The 19,544-nt window shown below is 38.3% G+C and overlaps 2 protein-coding genes across 3 annotated transcripts in view; one reads left to right on the top strand and one right to left on the bottom strand.

Moving 5' to 3' along the window:
- CEP85L (centrosomal protein 85 like) overlaps nucleotides 1–19,544 on the top strand; it is a 139,708-nt gene that overhangs the window by 84,596 nt on the left and 35,568 nt on the right. The gene's annotated exons all lie outside the window — the stretch shown is intronic.
- PLN (phospholamban) lies at nucleotides 1,759–11,752 on the bottom strand. Its single transcript, XM_010402458.4, has 4 exons — nucleotides 11,450–11,752; nucleotides 7,246–7,287; nucleotides 5,102–5,178; nucleotides 1,759–4,699 (listed from the first exon to the last, which is right to left on the bottom strand). The coding sequence occupies exon 4, from the start codon at nucleotides 4,574–4,576 to the stop codon at nucleotides 4,418–4,420; it is 159 nt and encodes a 52-aa protein (XP_010400760.1). The 5' UTR covers nucleotides 4,577–4,699; nucleotides 5,102–5,178; nucleotides 7,246–7,287; nucleotides 11,450–11,752; the 3' UTR covers nucleotides 1,759–4,417.

A 19,544-nucleotide genomic window follows, 5' to 3' on the forward strand; every position in this document is an offset into this window, starting at 1 on the left:
CTCAGCCGTAACACTACAAACAGTTGCCAAAACTTCATTTTAATAATCAGCTACATTTTTAGGGACGATCACAAGAGGGCAGTGTTTTATAGTTTTATACTGATACAAAGATGTAACTTCTGGCATTATTTTACCTTTAAAAAAAAAGACTTATAAAGCAATCAGTCAGATATTACAGTAAATATAGGGCCTATGTTAAATAATTTAAATTACCAGGGTTCATATTGAGGTGAGTATCAATTTTTAAAGGAATACTTATAAATATGTTCTGGTTTTTTGTGTGGTTTTTTTCTCTTTTTTTCCCCCTATCATGGAGGTCAAAGCTAAAAGGACTGCATTTGTTTTAAAATAAGATATCTCTGGATCTTGCAGGATTTCACAAATAATTTTCCAATTGTATTCTGTGAGGCACTACTCATTAATAGCCATACAAATACAGGTATCTGGTCTGTAACCTATAGTGTATTAGTATGCTTCCAAATATAAACAAAAACACTCTCTAAATTAATGTGTTCAATTACTCTGCTCTAATTTTGGCAGAGAGGATATAGATAAGTATGTTTCAGCATACTTTAAGCAGTATATACATTTTTCATGATTATTGTTTTCTATGTATCCCAGAATGGATAAGGTTGGAAGGCACTACAGTCTCCCTGCTCAGACAGAATCATCCTAGAGGACATGGCACAGGATTGTGTCCAGGTGGTGTCTGAACATCTCCCTCTCCACAGCCTCTCTGGGCAACCTGTTCTAGTGCACAGTCACCTGCACAGTAAAGAAGTTCTTCCTCACATTCTTGTGGAACTTCCTGTGCATCAATTTCTGCCCATTGCCTCTTGTCCCATTGCTTGGCACCACTGAGCAGAGCCTGGCTCCATCCTCTTGGCACCCCCCCCTTCAGATACTGATGGGCATTGATGATGTCCCCTCTCAGTCACTTCTTCTTGAGGCTGAACAGGCCCAGCTCTCTCGGCCTTTCCTCTTAAGAGAAATACTCCAGTGCCTTAATGATCTTTGTCATCCTCTGCTGGACCTGCTCCAGGAGCTCCATGTCTCTCTTGTACTGAGGAGCCCAGAACTGGACACAGCATTCCAGGTACAGCCTCATTGGGGCTGCCTAGAGGAGAAGGATCATCTCCCTTGACCTGCTGGGAATGCTCTTCCTAGTGCGTCCTAGGATACCACTGGCCTAGTTGTACCATTGGCCATTGGTGTAGCTGTAGCAAAACTTACAAAAAAATTCTTTGTGCTAGGTGGGTGACAAACATTTTGTGTATGGTATGTGAATAATTTTGTTTAAGGCTGTTTTACTCTTGTCTTTCCACTGAGTTGTTAGGTTCTGCTAGGAAGGGAAGTTGTTGCTTAATTGATAAAGAAATATGAGTATCTGCTGCCTTCTAAAATACTTTACTGACTAGTTTTGGTCAGAGCAAAGTTTCAGTTTTTAAGTGGGTTGTGTTTTCACTTAAAGAATAATATCAATTATTCAATTACTGAATCACTTATTATATCAATTTTTGCTGAGGATCTGGCTGAGGAAACACATCTTTAAAACCAGCATATTTTGGTTCCTGATTCAGCTACTTCTCAGTATAAAATTGCCATGGAAGTTGGTCACTATTGTTTTTTGGATGAAAGATAATAGCAGATTGTTGCCTGTTTAGCTGTCTTTATTCACTATTAGCGTGTAAGATGACCTTTGGAAAAAGATTTAGGCTTGGGTGGAGTGGAACAGAGAACTGAAAACTTAATCCAAGGTACATGCTGTACATATTTGCAATTTTTATTATGGGTCATAAAAGTGGTGAACTTTTTGATTACACTTGCATAAAATTCATTAGGAATACTTACAAACTTAAAAGCTCTACCTACTGAGTGGGAATCAGGTGCGTGTAAGTGACCTGGAGATCGCAAAACAGCGAAGACTACTCTTGAAAACCAAAACAGAATAAACAGAGATGTAGAGAATTAGAAAGCTGTGTGATGACCAGATTTTTTTCACATAACTGTAATAAGTAAGTAATAGAATGGATGCTTCTTTCTAAACAGAACTGGATATATTTTATGCATTAATATTTTTCAAGCAGTCCTTTTATTAAATAAAAATACAGTAGATATTTTTAAAGCTTATATAAGTCTACAAAGAAGATTGTACTATGTACAAAAGGGGATTTTTTTTAAATCTCTGGGTTCAGTTGACAATTGGTGATATCGAGGATAGTAGCAGATTTTCTGATCAACAGAAGCCTAAGACAAATAAACAGTATAGGCAGTATATCTGCATTGCTGTAAAATTGCATAGGGCTTCCAGTTTATTGATAATTTGGCTTTATTCTTGTTTGGTTATTGTTTTAAAATAAGTTACGGGTTTTCAGGTACATAGGAGGAAGGTGGAGGGTTTGTTTATATTGAGCTATGTTTTTTAGCAATGCTTTACTCTGACTCCTTTTTATTATTGGCTTGTGAAACCTATAATCCAAACATGTCCTCAGAATATAAAAGCTGATGCTTTACTCTTAACACTTTTTTCTTCAGCAAATGTTCAGTACTGTTCAAAACTGTTGTCTATTTCCAGTTGAAGTCTCTTGAAACACATCCAAAGCAAGCTGAAGCTAGAAACTCTATCCATCACAAAAATACAGATTTGAGAAAACAAGAAAATGAAGTAGGATTAAAAGGGGAAATATGCTTGCTAAAATCTCATGTGTTTGTGAGAGTGGTCAGAATGTATGAAATGGAAATTGAGATTTACACTGACAGTTCAAATCAGTAATGCTCATATACTATCTTGCAAGTGTGGGGGTGTGTTGCCAGTCTCACCAGTGCTTGCCCTAATTGTCATGCAGTAACTATCCTAATTTCCCCTAGCTGTTAACCTTATTTCGGAGTCTGGTCTCAACATACCTACTCACCAGATAGGAAATTCATCACCACTGGATTTGCTTGCATTTCAATGAATACAGAATTCTTTCAAAGATTTCTTCCCTTCCTACTCAGCTGTTCATTGTCAACTTCTACTCATGAAATACTAAGTCTTAAAAGCAGAATACAAGATAAGCTTGTTTTGATTTTCTGTATTCGCCAGTAAGAATGTTTACATAGAATGGAATAGAAGGCTCTCTCTTTTAAAAATGGATGTCTGTCTGACCTTGGTCTGTTGATTCTTGAGCTTTCTTTAAATTTGAAAAGTGTATCAAATTTCTAGGAATTTTACTTGTAATAGGGTTGGAAGTTTTCTCCTCAGTCTTGTTACTCACAATTGCTGGAGTAGAAGTGTCGTCTTTTATGTATATAGCCTATGGTTTACATGTTGGAAAGATGTTTCTGCAGTGGTTTCCCCTCCTGTGCATCATTCTTTATAACTTACTTTTTTATCTGTCATTTATTTTAGGAAGCTACTTGCATGTTCTCTAGCAAGAATTTGCAGCTGAAGGTGGAGATGTTACTTGTATTTGTATGGATGCACTTCAGTCACAGCAGTAATAGTGATCTAGGCTTTTCTCTTTGCCACATTAGATATAAGTCACCTCATGTGACATTGGCATATTCCAAGGTTTTTGTAGTTTTAAACTAAGGAAATTATTACATAAATTAGAACAGGCCTTAATTAAGTTGTCTAAAGGCAAATATTAAGAACTCTGGGAATCCAAGTTGTGCCAGTTGTCATATCAGTTAAATGACTGTGGAAAACAGAATTTTTGATACCAGTTACAGTAGTGTCAATTTTTTTCTGCAAAACATAATGAAAAATCTTTCCAGATGTCACATATATAAGATCCCTTAAATAGGGGGAAAAACATATGAAATAGTTTTTCTTTCTGGATTAGAAGAGATTTTTGGTTTATTTTCATATTCGTTTGAAAAACACTTAAACAATTTGAATGCCTTCAGGTGATAATGCGGAAATGCAGCACCTTGAGCTAAGCAGAGCAGAAATTTTCCCAAGATGTGTTGAGGGCCGTGTACCTGTAAGCTCCTCTTTGAGCAGGAATGGTCCAAATTTGGAACCCTTCCAAGCGCTTAAAAATTTTTAGAGAAACCTGAAAACACTTAGGCCCCCGAAAAGTGGTGGTGGTGTTTATCTAACTAAAACACTGAATTTACCAGCTGCTGGCTGTTACTGATGGGAGCAGATAATCTGATTTGCTCATACTTTACCCCACGCTCTTGATTGAGACTGACAAATTGAGTCATGCACAGCTTTGTAACTACAGGCTCTAAACACTGTTCTGCACAGAAAACGTGGCTTTAATACATGTAGCAGGCAGTAAGATAGCAGGGCACCGGTTGGCACACCCTCTAGTCCAAGTGCTAGCCCCTGTCACATGAGGATCCTTGCACTGGGAGTTGCAGGTGTAGGTCTCTCTTCCCCCTGGGGTGACTTTCCTAGAGGACAGTGCAGAGAAGTGCTGGAACTTCAGATAAGCATCACAATGATACAGATCAGCAAGAGGCAAATTAAAATCAGGCAGAAATTCACAAAGAGCTCTTGGAGCCTTTGTCGTGCTTGTGGGTTGACCTCAATAGTTGAGGCTCTCCTCAGAGCAGAGCGGGTTATGTGTTGAACCTTCTCCATGGCAACAAGAAAGCAGAGGGGACAAATCAGAGGTTTTAGGAGTGCAGGAAAGAAGAGCAGTGGTCAGGAGCAGTGCGAAGTGCCTAATATCTTCTCTTTTTGTTTTAGACAGCCTTTGTGGAGCTGGAAAGCAGGAAAGCAGAGAATTAGAAGTGCAGAAGTGTTTTTACGAGTGCAAATTGAGTTTGTTTTACAGTTCTAAAAAGTCTGAAACAAATAGATTGCCTTTACAGTGTTTTCAGGTAAAAACAGGATTTTAAAAATTTGGGGTTTTAAGTTTAGATTTGTGCTGTATTGTGCTTCTCCTGAAGGCTACTGAGCACCTGCTTCTTAGCAGTGTTGAGTAACTGTACTATGGAAATTGTGGGTATCTGGGTTTTGCCCAGATTATTGCTTTAGATCCTAAACTCTCTATCTCACACAGTCTGTGAAAAGGCCATGGCTGATTGCCGTCCCACACACACCCCTCTGCTTTATTTGTTCATGCACACGTGAAAGCTTGATGATAAGAGTAAGGTCACAGACCTTTCAGTCAGGAGATATGGATAGTCCTGCTGGCTGGTCCTGACAGGGCAGATAATCTGATTTACCAGTACCTTTTTCTGGAAGGGAGGAAAAGAAATCTTGTTGAAATATATCCATTCAAAGTAAAAGTTCTGTATGGTGGGCAATTAAAAGCTGTTGCATCACTGCTGTAGGGAATTTTAGTAGCATAGTTCTCAACAGACAAGACAGAGTAAGGGCTAAATCTTTTTTTATGCATGTAGGACAATGTGTTACAAATGTGGGTGCAAAGGCAGAGGACTGCTATGAGGAACAAAACAAAGAATTTACACAACTTTTTCTCTTAAGTGAGTGTTACATTTAAAGTGCATTTTCCTCTTCTTTAATGGCAGATGGAAGGACCGGGTATCAGTTGTTTTAAAACTCCAAGTAAGTAGTTGCATTGTAAAACCCTTCTGTACCCTTCCGTGGCAAGAAGCTAGCTTTGTTATATGCTTGTTTAGCTCATGGTGAGTTGGATTCTGAATGTAGGTGCTGTCACAATGTGAAAACTTGGTTTTTAAAATAATGCTGATATATGCATCTGTCAAACTTTGTTCCTAAAGCTGCGCTTGCCCCAAAATGTTTTATGAATTTACGTTGTGTTCGTATTTTTCACAGAAGGCCTCTCCTTGTCACCGCTTTAGTTTTTTTGCTTTGCAATCAGTGAAATTATGTATGCAACATAAGGGAAAATAATTGCTTAGATGTCTGCTGCCCAAATTACATGATGATCCTGACTGAATCAGAGATACTTTGTTACCTATGAATTTGTCTTTATATGTGGCTAAAATCTAAAAACCTTACAAGGAAACAAAAGTGTCTTTCAGGCGCTTCCTTTTTTAATCCCTCCATATTGGGCTGTAGAGTCAAATGGTACTGTATGAACAGAATACATGTGTTTTCAGTGGCAGTGGTGGTATTTAAGAGAGACTTTCAAAAGCAGTCAGATTGCACATGGTTATTTTAATACCTTTAGAGGATTCCATGTGATGACATCTCCTTCTAAAACTGAACTTCAGATTTTGTTATGATCTTTTGAGCTGTAGTTGATCTTAACTTCATTGCGAACAAAACATACACCAGGAATGTACTCTTGTAGTGACTATAATTTTTCATCTTTGTTTGACTTTTTGCTGTACCTTTTTTCATCTATTTAAGCAGTTAAAGTGCTTGCCAAGTATATCCTGCTTAGCTCTTTGCTGGTCACCGTCTATCCCAAGTGCTGTAAAAGCAAGACATGCACAGGAATTTTCAAGTCTCTTGGCTGAATTAACATTCATTCTCCCAGGCCAGTACAGGCTGGAGAGCATTAGACTGTTTATCTTCTGGCAGACAAGTCCCGGTAGATGAACCACTAACGGATTTACACGGATAGAGGAGAGTTCCTGTAACCAGCTTGTGCGACAGACACTGCCCAGAGAACAGCATTTCCTGCGGGTGACTTCATCACAGCATCTTATGGCATTTTTTCAATGCCAGGTGTGTGCAACTCTCGGTCTTTGAGCTGTGTGTGTGACCTGCTGCAGCAACATTTATCTTTCCTGATTGGTATTTTTCCTTGGGGTCCAAAGAAGGATTGGAACAGCATTGATGTGTACCTGTGTACATGCACAATAAATGTACATTCCATTTCATGTGCACTGCATTAGGTGTAACTGCAGTGTAACTGCTGGCACCTGCACTGCTGTGTTGCTGCATATGTTTCACTTGCATGACTCAAGGGGCAAGGCCTGGGGCTCTGAAGTGCTTCCATAAAAAGCAGTATTAGCTGGTTGGGCATCACAGATGCAAGATCAAAATAGGTATTTGGACATAGGTGACCAGACAGCTGATAGATACAAAGGGATCTTAAAAAATGGAAAGTAGCGTAAGTTAAAATCTGTATACCTATTACAGCTAGAAAAAGCTGTAGAGAAGGAAGGAAGGACAAAATAGACTAATTTGAGTTTCTTGATTTAATAGTTTATATGTTTTTGGAAGTTTTTGAAACATCTATGTGTTGTTTAACCTAATGCGCCTATCTGTGTGGTAAGTTTTTTTGTAAGCAAGGGAAGCCAATTCTGTGTCTGTATTTCAACAAGTTTATCTTTACGAGTGCTCAAGTTCAACTAATAAACACGTACCTTGCTTGTTAATCCTCCATGGCTCTGTCACCCACCTAAAGTCTGCAGAAAGAGAAACAGATTCAGTAACACAGCTGCATATGGGTGGCTGTCAAGGTCAAAATGGACAGCTTGGAAAATAATTACACAGGAACAAAGACTGATCATTGTCACAAATAGTAGCTGCTCTCTGCTGTTCAATCCCCCGTGTTTTAGGCCAGTATAAAGAAGAGTTGTGCATATGCACACACCTCTTCTTGAAACAATAGTGCAGCAAAAGGGCAAGTTATATTTGATATTTTAGAAGTCACAAATGTTACTTGTGCGACAAGGCTGAGCATCACACAAGAGGAGCAGTTGGCTGCATTGCTGTGCAGTTGTGTTTTATCAGTGCTGTTAATGCATGTGCAAGGCTTGTCTTAGGCACAGAGTGAATCTGCAGGAAGAAGTCTGGTGGCTGACCCTGTATGTTACTATGTAGGGAATTCCCTATACCCCATACTTTAGAATGAGTCACTGATCACAGTTACTGCTTCCCACTTCACTGACATGTGACTGTTTCCCTGATTTGTATTAGGTTATTTTTATCTTTGCTCCTGGGTGCCCTTCACAATGAGAGGGGGTATGTGACCAGAGTGAGAACTGTGGGCCACGCTCATTCCTGGTGCAACTGCGTTATCCTTTGAAGTCACACAGGATAAATTTGGCTCCCTTGGAAATGCCACAGCCTGTTTCCTGTCATATGTTCACTAAATGCAGCAGTGATATCAGTGGAATAGAAGAGGTCTGACTTATTTGAATTCTTGCAGTTCCACATGACCAAGTGAAGCCCTGAGGAACACTGTTAAAAAGTTATGTTGCATAAGTCTATTGCATAGATATTTACAATGACATGTCCCAAAACCCCAGTAATTCACTTTTATCCATTGAAAAGACATCTTACTAACCATAAACATAGTGATGGAAAAAGTACTATAAAGTTATGTTGATTGAAGATTTAGACACTGACTTGTGGCATATAATGTCGTTTTTCAATCGTAGGGAGAAAACATTTCCTTGGAATGGGGAAAGAAGCAACAGTTCAGCTCATAGTTTGATAGGTGCTGGTAACAGGAAAGCAAACTCATGTCTGTTTTGTACTGAAGTGTCATCTGTGTTTCAGAGAGCATAGGGGAAGGCTCACACTTGAGATTCTTTTTTTCCTCCCCCTCTTACAAATTGTTTATATAGTCTTCATTCTGAGTAGCTTTGATGTTCAAGAAGCAAGACCAACAGTAAGAACCTCTACTTGTATTTCAAGTCCATGAGAATGTGAATGGTGTAGGTAGTAACAAGGAATTACATTGGTCAATAGCTGAACACACCAGTCATTTTGGGTTTTGGAATTTATCCATATATCTTGTGGATAACTGGGACTTCTATGTGTGCTGGTCCATTCGAGTAGCCTGGGAGCTAGTGCTTTGGGCTAGTTTTAAAGTTGGTTAAATTCCCTGCAGCTGCTGCAGGACCACGCAGTGGGATCTTGGGCAGGTGCTTTGGTCTCCATACTCATGGGCTCCCCTCATCAAAATAAGACATAAAATAACTGTATACCATTACCAGTCTGTTGGTGTGATTTGCCTTTTATGCAGTAAATTTATTCTGGGAAATGAACTCCATCCTCTGCTGCCTTCACTGAGTACCTAACAAGTTGTTTTCATGCTGAGTTTTAGCTTTGGTTGTTCATAATGTCCCTTTAAGAGGGAATGGTCTAAGTGCAGTCTGAATTAAAGTAAAAATTGAAATACATCTAGCATGTATAAAAGGTAGAAGGAGAAGGGGATGTTCCAAATATTTTTTACCTTCTAGCAGCTCAGGAAACAAGGACGTGGCATTGATTGAGAAGGATAAAATAGATAAATTCAACTTCCAAGAAGTTACTTGATGCCAGGAAAGTCTTGTTAAGGCTTTTTTCAATCTCCAGAAACCAAAAGCAATTTTCAGTTCTAACGTGTCTTTTAGTTTTAGGGAACAGAACTTTACTTCCCTGCGGGATTTTTTATTTCTCCACCTGGGGTACTTTTCTATTCCTAAATCAAATTATTCTTAAAGCAAATAAAAAGTTGCTTTTGTAGTTCTGTGGATGTATCCCATACATTTTTGTTTGATGATGGTCTAAAAAAGTAGTGACAATCACCTGTACGCTACCAGTTACAAACTGATTTCAGTGAGTTTCCTGCTGTATGATGGAGGCACTATATTCCTAACTTCCTCAGAGAATGAGAAATAAATGCAGCTTTTAAAAATAGAAATGTGGTATATACATAAATCTTAATCTCTCTTAAATACAAATAAAAATAGCATCGTCATCTTGACAAATAAGTAGCAAAAAAAGAACAAGAAAGAAAAGTGTCTGCTGTAAATTAAATGCCTAATTTCACATTGATTTGTAATACTTATCACCTGCCCTGTAGTACATGCTTCTGTCATGACTGTAGGTTCTTGTTTTTCAGGGTTTGGATGTCTGTGACATGGGATGTTATAAGTGTGAAATTCTAAAATTTAATTTAACAGCTGAGCCACTCTCTCATCTACATTAAATTACTGAACTCTGACAGGATAAAATTGAGATGATGGGGCAGCTAACCTGCTGTAGCCATGGGATGCATTCCAGCTGAAGAGCTGCCTACAGCAGTTAAGTGTCTGTGTCTATGTTTAATCTATGAGTGTATGCATAATAAAGTCTGTATCTTTAAAGATCTGTATATGCAATATTTGTGGTAGAAGAGAAAGATTCTCTGGGTGGTACAATAAACCTTAACGTTTCTCTTCACTTGAAAATACATTTTATGTATAACTTCAGCCTTGAAAAAAATCTGTCTTGAAATCTTCTTGCACCTTGTAGGCATTGGGAGCTCTGAAGTGCTGCTTCTGCCTACTGAAACCAGCTTCTAGAGAGCTCTGTAACAGATTGTTTGCCTTAGGAGTAACAGCATGTCCAGACATTTCTATCACTTGAATATTCAAAACTGGCGCAGAACTGCTGAGCACAAAACCAAGCACCTGCATGTATCTTTGCCTGATGCCTACCAGTCACTAATAGGAAAAGGAATTAGGTGTATCTCTTCACTAACAGGGAAAACACACCTCACAAAATTAAAGTCTATATTAAGTTTGTCTCTTCTATAACCAGAACCATATAGATGTGAGTAGTAAGGTGTGAATTGATGAAAGGGGGGAATGTGATTGGAAAGAGCATAAGTACCTTAGACACATACATATTAATGAATCATATTTCTTTTAAAAATATTTGTAAATGTAAATATTAAATGTTCTCTATGTGACATATTTCTGTGTGAGATGCACTTTTTTGTCAGTGATTTTAAAGCTGGGATTGTATTTCATTGTACAACACATCTGTGCTTCCCTTAGAAATAAATGGGTTATTTTCTGCATTTGAAACTCAGTTCATGATGTTACAAGTCCTAGCTAAATTATTTATCTGTTATTAGAAGCAATCTAGGATAAGTGTGTTAGTTACAATGAACAACAGGAGAAAATAAACTTTTAATGGATGTCAAAGCAAAAACATTACATGGATTCTGTAGCTTGAACTGCACAGAGTAACATGGTATAATTTTAGTTGTAGTGCTACTATAAATCACTTAAATTTTTAAATTAAGGGTAATTTTTCATCATACAGCAAAAAAAAGGTTTGCTCTCTCAATGTGTTAGATCAGAAAAATGTTTTTCCGAGTTAATGGTGGAAGGGCTTCTTTACCCTTGCTGGACTGTGAATAGGCAGCTTTGGGAAAAGAAAAGCCTCTACAAAACTTTAAGTGAATTATTCTCTTTGTAGATTTTGGATTAAAAACCAAAAACCAAACAGACAAAAGAAAAAACAATCAAAAGGTATTAAATTTAAAAGGAAAGACAAAGGTGTGAGAAACATGATGAAACCTTCTCACCTTCTTGTGTAATACCACCTGTATAAATCATCTACCCAAGGACAGCCGGTGTCTCATGAACATGTAGGAAATTCTGTTGCCTTTAGTGTTGCTGAAAGACTCCCCCCACACAGCAGTACATTTTTGACTTAGAGCTGTAATGCCTACATTTTCATATTTTTGATAAACAGTTAAAACCAGCTGTTAGTTTGAGTAGAGGAGTTTTTTGTAGAAAAGTACAGCTACAGCATGCCTTCCTGCAAGAATTAAAAGCATTACACAGAAGAGAGGTTCCTTACCCCAGGTGTGACTTAGTGAAGCGCAGAGGAGCTTGCTCCGGGCTGTGGGACGTGCTTGTAGATCTCTGGCAACTTGTCCGAGTCTGTGACCAAGTTGTGGAAACAATTGAAGTAGGTTGAGGGGAAAAAATAACAAAAGTCTCAGAGGCAGGACTCATGGTGTCACTCAGCAGCTCACGAGTTGATTGGTCCCATGTGCCTTCTGACACAGGCAGTGGCTCCTCTAAACTTGTTCCTAGCAGCACCTTTCCTTTTGTGAAAGGATCTGAGTGCCAGGGAGATCACCTGCTCAACCACAGGATGAGGGAATCTGGCAAGTGGCATGCTTCAGTGGGGTAGTGAAGGGAGCTGCTTGCTGACTCCCTGCCTTTTTTTAAACAGGAACTTAAATGGGAACTTATTCAGGCAGCTGCTTTGGATGTGTCACTTTTGCTACAGCAATGTTTCTTCGTCGTAAAAAAACCTAAATAGCGAGGGCTGTCATATTTCTTGTGGGTGTTTGACTTGGAATGATTTTCTTTTGTACAAGGTATTTTTAAAACTACACTTTCAATATATATGATTTTGATAATTCTGTTACACAGCTGGTATTCAGTTTATAGTGTATGATGAGTGCTTTCCAATATCATCTTTCTTCTCAGTGCTTAAACTGAAATAAATTTTCTGTATTTCAAGTCTCTCCCAACCTTTAATATGTGGGTTAGAGGATTTTTTTTTTTCCCAAATAAGATCTGGCATATATAAGTTCATCTCTGAAATTTATCATTACGATATATTTTGAAGTATTTATCTTTCATTTGAAACACACTTCCACGTTTTTTCTTCCCCTCCCACTTTTTGTGGCTGGAAACTATTTAAGTGAATTTTTTGAGAACGCTTTCTCTTTGTTTGGATAAGAGTAGCAGCTTGATGCTACTTTACAGGTTATCTTATGTATACTCTCCTGTGTTGAGAAGTGACAACGTAGTGCATATACAGAGTAGGTTCTGTGCATCCAGGAAGTGAAGGATTTACTGGATGTGAAAGGATTAAGCTGTCAAGTGTACGAGCATCCAGCATCAGGCTTTCTGTGTGGATGCAACTGACAGCATGTGCTTTTTCCTGATTTGGAAATTGCAAGCAGAAATACAGAAGCTCAGCCTAACTGAACACTTATGTGTGATTCAGTTTTGACAATAATTGTTTAGCATAGATGAGTGCTTGGCTTTAAGCGGGACCCCAGACAGGGAGAGTTTTTTGGCTTAGTTTGGTTTTTTTGTTCCCTGGAAGCCCTGCTGTGGTACATCGTTCAAACCAGAGACAGAAGGGCGTTGGTGGTGATGCACCACCCTGTTTCAAATGGAGCTCTATTTTTATTTTTGTGAGTACAGTTTAGCTCTTTTGCAAATTGGTTATATCATAGTTGAAGTTAGCAACTTGGTTTTAGTATAATAAATCTGCCTGCTTTCAGTTGTCCTTTAATATCAAACCCAGGAAGTCTGGGGTCACATATTTCAGTTGAAAGTTAATTGAATATCTTCACAGTGAGGAGTGATGGTTCTTTACTGGTGTAAAGTGTTTCATAATTTACTTATAATGGCATTATTAACATTATAAATCTCTCACAGTCAAGCAAACTATTTGGCTTTTTTATGAGGGATGTTTCATGTTTTTATTGCATGCTGTCAGCCAAGAAAAGTGCTAGTATTGGATCGTTTGCTTTTTCTAAGATGTACTATGAAACTTGTACCATTGAAATTCACCCTCTATATTTTGTTATGAAGTCCAACACCCAGCACTGCAGCAGCTGCAATGCCGTTCCACCCTTTTACCAAACTGATGTAGAATTATCATGTTATTTAGTTACACAACCCCAAATTTTTGGCTCTTTTTGTTAATGAATTGGAGCTTTTTAGAAATGAGATACATTAAAAGAATTTGGTTTTGTGTGTGAGCTGCTGACACAGTCATAGCTTGGTCTCCATTTTAAAGACTGATATTTTAATGTACAAATTAAGGCACTGAAAAAATACTAGGCTCTCATCAGCAATATAATACACATCTTCTCTAAATGTCTAACTCTGATAAGAATTTTAAGATGGAAAATGTATTTGCCAAATAGCAATAACATGTACAAGTTCAGACCCCATGAGGGTTGTAGGTCTTGTATTGATGTTGGTTCTCTGAAAACACGCTTGTTTAGGAACAGTCTCTTGAGAACATTTTTGTAGTTCAGGTTAGTATCATTCCCTTGTGTAACTCATGGAGGTTTTGGTGTGATTCTGAGGCAGATGCCAAAGTACTGCTTATGGGACATGTCAAGTCTGACAAGTACAGACACAATATATGAGCACATCATTGTGCTGTTTTCATTCACTCCTGGGTGAACAGGTCCAGACACCCGTGGATATCAGAAAGGAAAGGCTTTAAAAAAGGAATCTGTTCTGGAGGTTTTGGTCTGCTGCATTTTGTTCTGGGGAACAAAAATGTGCAGCTGTTGCCTGCTTGACCTTAAATGGAGATGATCTGGGCTTTCTCCAGGGGGATTAGGAATCTACCACTAGAACATGTTTCTTCTCAGAAATTATTTAGAGATCTGGTTGATGTTTGGGATAACGTCTAAAAAGAGACGTGCTGTACTTCAGCATACCAGCTGCTATATTTAAATAATAATCGTAAGACTTCTATTCACATTGGTAATAATTTCCTGGATTATTTTTGCCTTTCTTGTGCTAGTTTTCAAAATTTGAGCTGTAGACACTGGCCACCTCTATAATCTGTAAAGAGTTTGAGGTGTCACTGTCTGGTCCACTGATAATCATGACTCTACATAGAAATGGGCTGCGACCCAAGTCCAATTATTTATAATATACAAGTAAAGAAATTCAACAGTAAGTCTGAGTAGTCTGGTTAGTGAGTTGTTTCATGACTCTGCTGCTGTTTTCTCTCACACTGCAAAAGTACCTCTGTGATCTCACGTGGCAGAGGTTCTTGTGTTGCACATTTGGTTTAACAGTAACGCAAAACAGAGAGAAGGAAGAAGTGAATGCTCCCACAGATGTGCTAGTTTGTGTGTATGTGGGACGGAGTAGCAGATGTTGGTATTGAAGCTGAACTCTAAAATAAGATCTTTCCTTTTTGTAAGCAGTAGTTTTCTGGCCTGATTCTGCGATGGGTAATTGCTTGTAGCCATCCAGATCTCAGCAAATATGGCTTACAGGACCCTTTTTCCTGTTCTCTAAGAGAAAGGACCCAGCTAATGTATCCTTCCCCTTTGTGCTGCAAGCCTAATACAGCCTAAAGGGAAATGTGAGTTTTTCCTTCCTTCGAAAGTGCAGGAAAATCAACATTTTCAGTGCTGGTGTGAATAGCATTCCAGAATCACACCAGATAAGGCAATAGCCTCATCAATTCAGAGATAATAGTTTTTTTTAATGCATTTGAGGTTTTTTACTTGAATTTGATAGACTTATGGCCCTTTTGCTTGTATGTTTTACCTGATGCCTCCTTTAATGATTATCGGACTTCAGTGAATCTCACTCACATCTGTAATCTCAGTATCTTCTGGATTTATGTGGAGGAAGTTGCCTTTCTGAGACTGCAGATGCTCCTGCTTTTCTATAGTGAGACTTACAGTCTTTATTAGTGTTATAGGAAAGAGCTCTGCTGAGAAATCTAGGCTTTGCATCATGTTATTCTCCTCTGGGACAAGATGTATTTACATTTCCTAACCATTGGATAGACATTAAATTAGTTTGATCTTCATGGTTTTTTTCATCTTTACAAACAAGATGAAATTACTTTTTGAGGCTGCAGCTTTTAAAGCATACCGTTGCAAAGTGATGTAAAAAAAAGTACAAAATAAATCAATAGAAAACTATACAACTTAGTCTGAAACATTTCTCTTTTTGGGAGTGGTGAACGCTCTGGTAGTCATCTGATTTTTTACTGACCAAAGACATTTTTTGGAAAGGTCATCTTGAATGTTTTTGTTTCAGTTGCTGTTACTGGCATGAACCTTAAACCATTAAAGTAAATCACAGTGTGCAGAAGTGTGTCACGCCTGTTTATTGTCTTTGGTGCTTTGACCCAGTGTTAGAAGCGAAGGGAAACAAAAAGTTTTGCCTGGCTCTTGCTCTGAAAGTTGACTGTGTCCTTCCTCTTCCTATACCACCTTAGGGAAGCACTTATTTCACATGGAGACAATACAATTAGCACAGACTTGACGCATGTAGATGGTTTATTTTGCAACAAAATATTGACAACACAAAAAACTCTGTTCTTGTAAGTACTTGGTGGCTTTCACAGCAACGAAGTGTACCTTTTCACTAGGTTAATGAAGGTCGTATAATTTACTAGTAGCAGGTATCTGCAGTGATGCCAAGTGTCTTCAAAATAGCAACATGAGACAGGATAGGAAATTCAGTGATCTTCATTACAGTGAAGGTTCTTCATTTCTGTGAAACACCTGGGAAAACTGTGTTTTAGTGCTTATTGGTAAGGCTGAACAATGTGCTTTAGGTGGTGTGCCGAGATCCTTATACCTAAGAAACTGTGTTGAGTGTCTTTCAGATAAACTGTTCTGGGAAGCACAGAGATTAGTTGTGTTATTTGACATGTTGTGAGTGATAGATGAACAGCGGGACAAAGGCACATGAAGGAGAGATAAAGTTGGAAGACCGTGTTTCAGTTGCCAAGTGGTGGTGCTGGATTATCTCCACTTGAAAGGGTAACTTCAGAACTGAGGAGAAATGATTGGGCTTTAGCTTTTGCTGCTACCTGTTTTCAGCTGAAAGTTGTCCTAACAGAAATGCATAAATATTACCCAAACGATGAATGCTTTGGCAGCATTAAGAAGCTGAAGGATTCGCTTGTGCAGAGTATTACAGTGATCACCCTCAGGTAGTGTGGAGGGGCAGCAAGTAGACCAGTGGCCTCCACATCTTGCCTCACTGGGATCTTCATTCAGATCAACATGGAAATGGCATTAAATCAACCTTTTAAAGAGTTTTCAGGCTGATTTTCAGGTGTCCCTGCTTTGAGAAGTGGGAACCAGAAACACCTTTCTTTCTCTTGCTTGGTGTTACATTCTGGTGTTACAGAATGGTGTGTGTCTTTTCTTCATTTCTTCTGTCCATTGCTCTGCAGTTTAGTTATTTTTTCCCCTTCCCTCTACGGAGTGACTATAAATAAGACTAGCACAATTCCCATGGTGAACAGCTATCTGTTGCTTCATATCTTTGTTTCATGCAATTCATAGCTAAAACATTAAGGTTTTTTTTTACTTCTTCAGAAATCACTGAAGTCTATTTAAGAAGCAGAATGTCTTTTCTCTGTTTGGAAGTGGAGTGCTGATTCAAAATTACTTTTGCAGGAAAAAAGCATTCAGCAAAAAAGCACCCCAGAAAATTAAGATCCTGAATTTCATTACCTGAGAATTTGAGGTACAAAACTTCGTATTTTTCTTTATTCTGTTGCAGAATGTACCAAATAAAAACATGGGTCCACTCCTTGGTTCAGACTAGCTCTGAATAGCAAGAAGAGATTTCCTGGTCTTGCAGATATTTTCTGACTATGTATTTTGTTTCAGGCAGCTGCTTCCTCATGGAAGTTCTGCTGTAAGTCACTGGAGCATGGAAGCTTTGTCAAGTGTGGTCTCACATATTGTTTTGGCTGTAGCTGCCTGACCACTGAGGTCATGTGGAGAGCTTTTGTCCTGCTTTTATGACTTTGTTCTTACAAAAGAAACTATTTGCTTTCCTCTTTTTGTGGCCTTTATTGAAAATGAATTGGTTCTATGATTTTGAAATACAGTCCTCTGTATCAATTGGTTATGTGAGTACTTGGTATAACATTATCATTGACATCTCTTGAATTAGAAAATGAAAACAAAGGTAGTTCATTCTGAAACATGAATTTTCCCACCTTCTAAATGAGCCTACTTCAATCAACACATTTTGTTTTCTTTAGGTAGAGATAGTCTCATTTGTGTCTGTTAAAACCAGTATTTGGTTCACAAAATGGTTTCCACACTAGAGAATCTACTGTGTTTTGGTGCTCTTTGAAGAGACATGGACAAATTGTCTTTGTTCTTGTCTCAATTTCCTCTCTGTAGAATGAGAATAATAAGTCTAGTTTCTTTTTAAGAAACTTGGAGACCTACAGGTGACCTACAGGTACAAGTACTAATTGCTAGTCTTGAAAGTGATACTTATTTTTTTTTTAGTGTGAACTTCTAGCCTTTCTGCTTATATAAAGAAGGTGCTAGGGCTCCCCATGAGTTTATCTTGCAAGGAAGGAAAACACCTTCACACACTGACACGGATGTTTGGATGCACCCTTACATCATACTGCTGCTTTTGCTAGAGACAAGTGTGTTTCAAGTACCCCTCATAAACTCAAGTGGAAAAGGTTCAATCTGGATTGAAGCCAAACAGTTCAAATATCTGTCGCTTACTTCACACACGAATTATGGGACTACCTTCCATGGTTGTGTGGTTCCTGGTTTCACACACAGTCCAGTGTTAAATTGGCAACATTTCTTCTGTTTATCAGTGATGCAGAAGTTTCAGGCTAGGATTTTCAAATGTCTGACTTCTGAGATTCCAGGGCCTGATTTGTCAGAGGTGCAGAGCCTCTGTAAATGCATCTGAAATTGAGACAGTCATGCAAGTACATGGTGTCTCCTTGTGAGCCTTAAAAAAAAAAAAAAAAAAAAAAAAAAAAAAAAGTCAGGTTTTTTTTTATTTTTCAAAATTCTGGGGCAAGTGACTGAAATATTTATGTGATGATATATCATATATGTGATGCTGTACAGGGATGGTGGTAAAATCCCTGCTTGAAGCAATTTAATCTTCACGGTAGATCCATGTGCTGTTCTGCTTGGTTTGCTGGCTGAAACAGCTAATTCCTTCTGGGAAGAATTCCTGCAGTTGGGACAGAAAACATGAGTATGGCGCTGATTTTCCCACCCATGGAAGTTTTTCAAGGTAGTCACCAATAAATGTAAACGAGTACTGTACTCAACGTTGTGCAGAGCTCTGATGTCTACAGATCTTATTAACTCTGCACGAGACTGTTTTAGTAGAGAACTCGGTTTGCTCTGCCAATCCCTGGTAAGGCAACTTTACTAAATCCCTCACTTGCCATTGTTTATAGAGTATTCTTGTCTTTTTTGCCTTGTTTTTTAAATCTGTGTTTGTGGTAATAAGAGCTGGAGAAGAACAAAGGTGTGTGTGTGAGGGGATGTCTTTGTTACTGCTAACAATTTTGGTTTATCAGCCTAAAAGGAAGTGGAAAAGTGTATTACCTAATCATTCCTTCCCCATTAGCTATAACATGTGCAGAAGTTGCATCTGCAAAACTTGAAGTGCACGTGTTCCAGTAATTTCACTCCATTCTTTCTGCAAGTGCTCATAGAGACCAGTCCTGGATTATTGTTTTTAAATAAAATGTACTTTCTTGAGTTTGTGGGAATACTAGGATTTGTTCTAATACAAATATTTTTAACGTTTCTGCTTTATTTTTGTGGGATTCTTTTGTTTCTTTTAAACTTTAATTTTCTTTTAAACTTCTTTTAAAGTTAATTGTGCTGAGTGTTACAGACATGGCTCATGTTTCTTGTAAAGTCATGAAAAGCTAAAGCAAATGGAATGCAGGAAAGAAGAGGCTCAGTTTTCTCATTTAGGGGCCAACACCCTTCACAGAATCTAGACATCTGCCATTTGAGAAATCCAGACACTTGATAAAGAAATTGCAGAGCATCACTTTTCCCCAGATGTATGCTCCTGCTTCACATTAAATTCATAGTGGCTTCCCTCTCTTCCAATATGTTTGCATGTTTCATTAAGAAAATTTGGTGCTCTGTGCTTATAAGATTTTTCTAAGTTTCCGTTTTCAGTAGGGTAAGTGTGGGTTGTGGCTTTTTTTCTCTTATATTCACACAGGTTGCACTCCCTTTTTGTTACTTTTTTGTTGCAGGAGGACTCCTGTTAGTTTCTGTGCAAGATTGATGGCCAGCTCTGCTCATCCTTACAAAGTTTGTGCAGGCAGGCAAAAACCAGATGCTTTTTAAATTGCTTTCTAGGTCACTTTTTACATCCACCTTAGCCATGAG

The sequence above is a fragment of the Corvus cornix genome, chromosome 3 (genome assembly GCF_000738735.6).
Source record: "Corvus cornix cornix isolate S_Up_H32 chromosome 3, ASM73873v5, whole genome shotgun sequence".
Lineage (NCBI taxonomy): Eukaryota > Metazoa > Chordata > Aves > Passeriformes > Corvidae > Corvus > Corvus cornix.

What these genes read in the sequence shown, in the direction of transcription:
- PLN (XM_010402458.4), bottom strand. Translation starts at nt 4,576, where the DNA reads ATGGAGAAGGTTCAACACATAACCCGCTCTGCTCTGAGGAGAGCCTCA.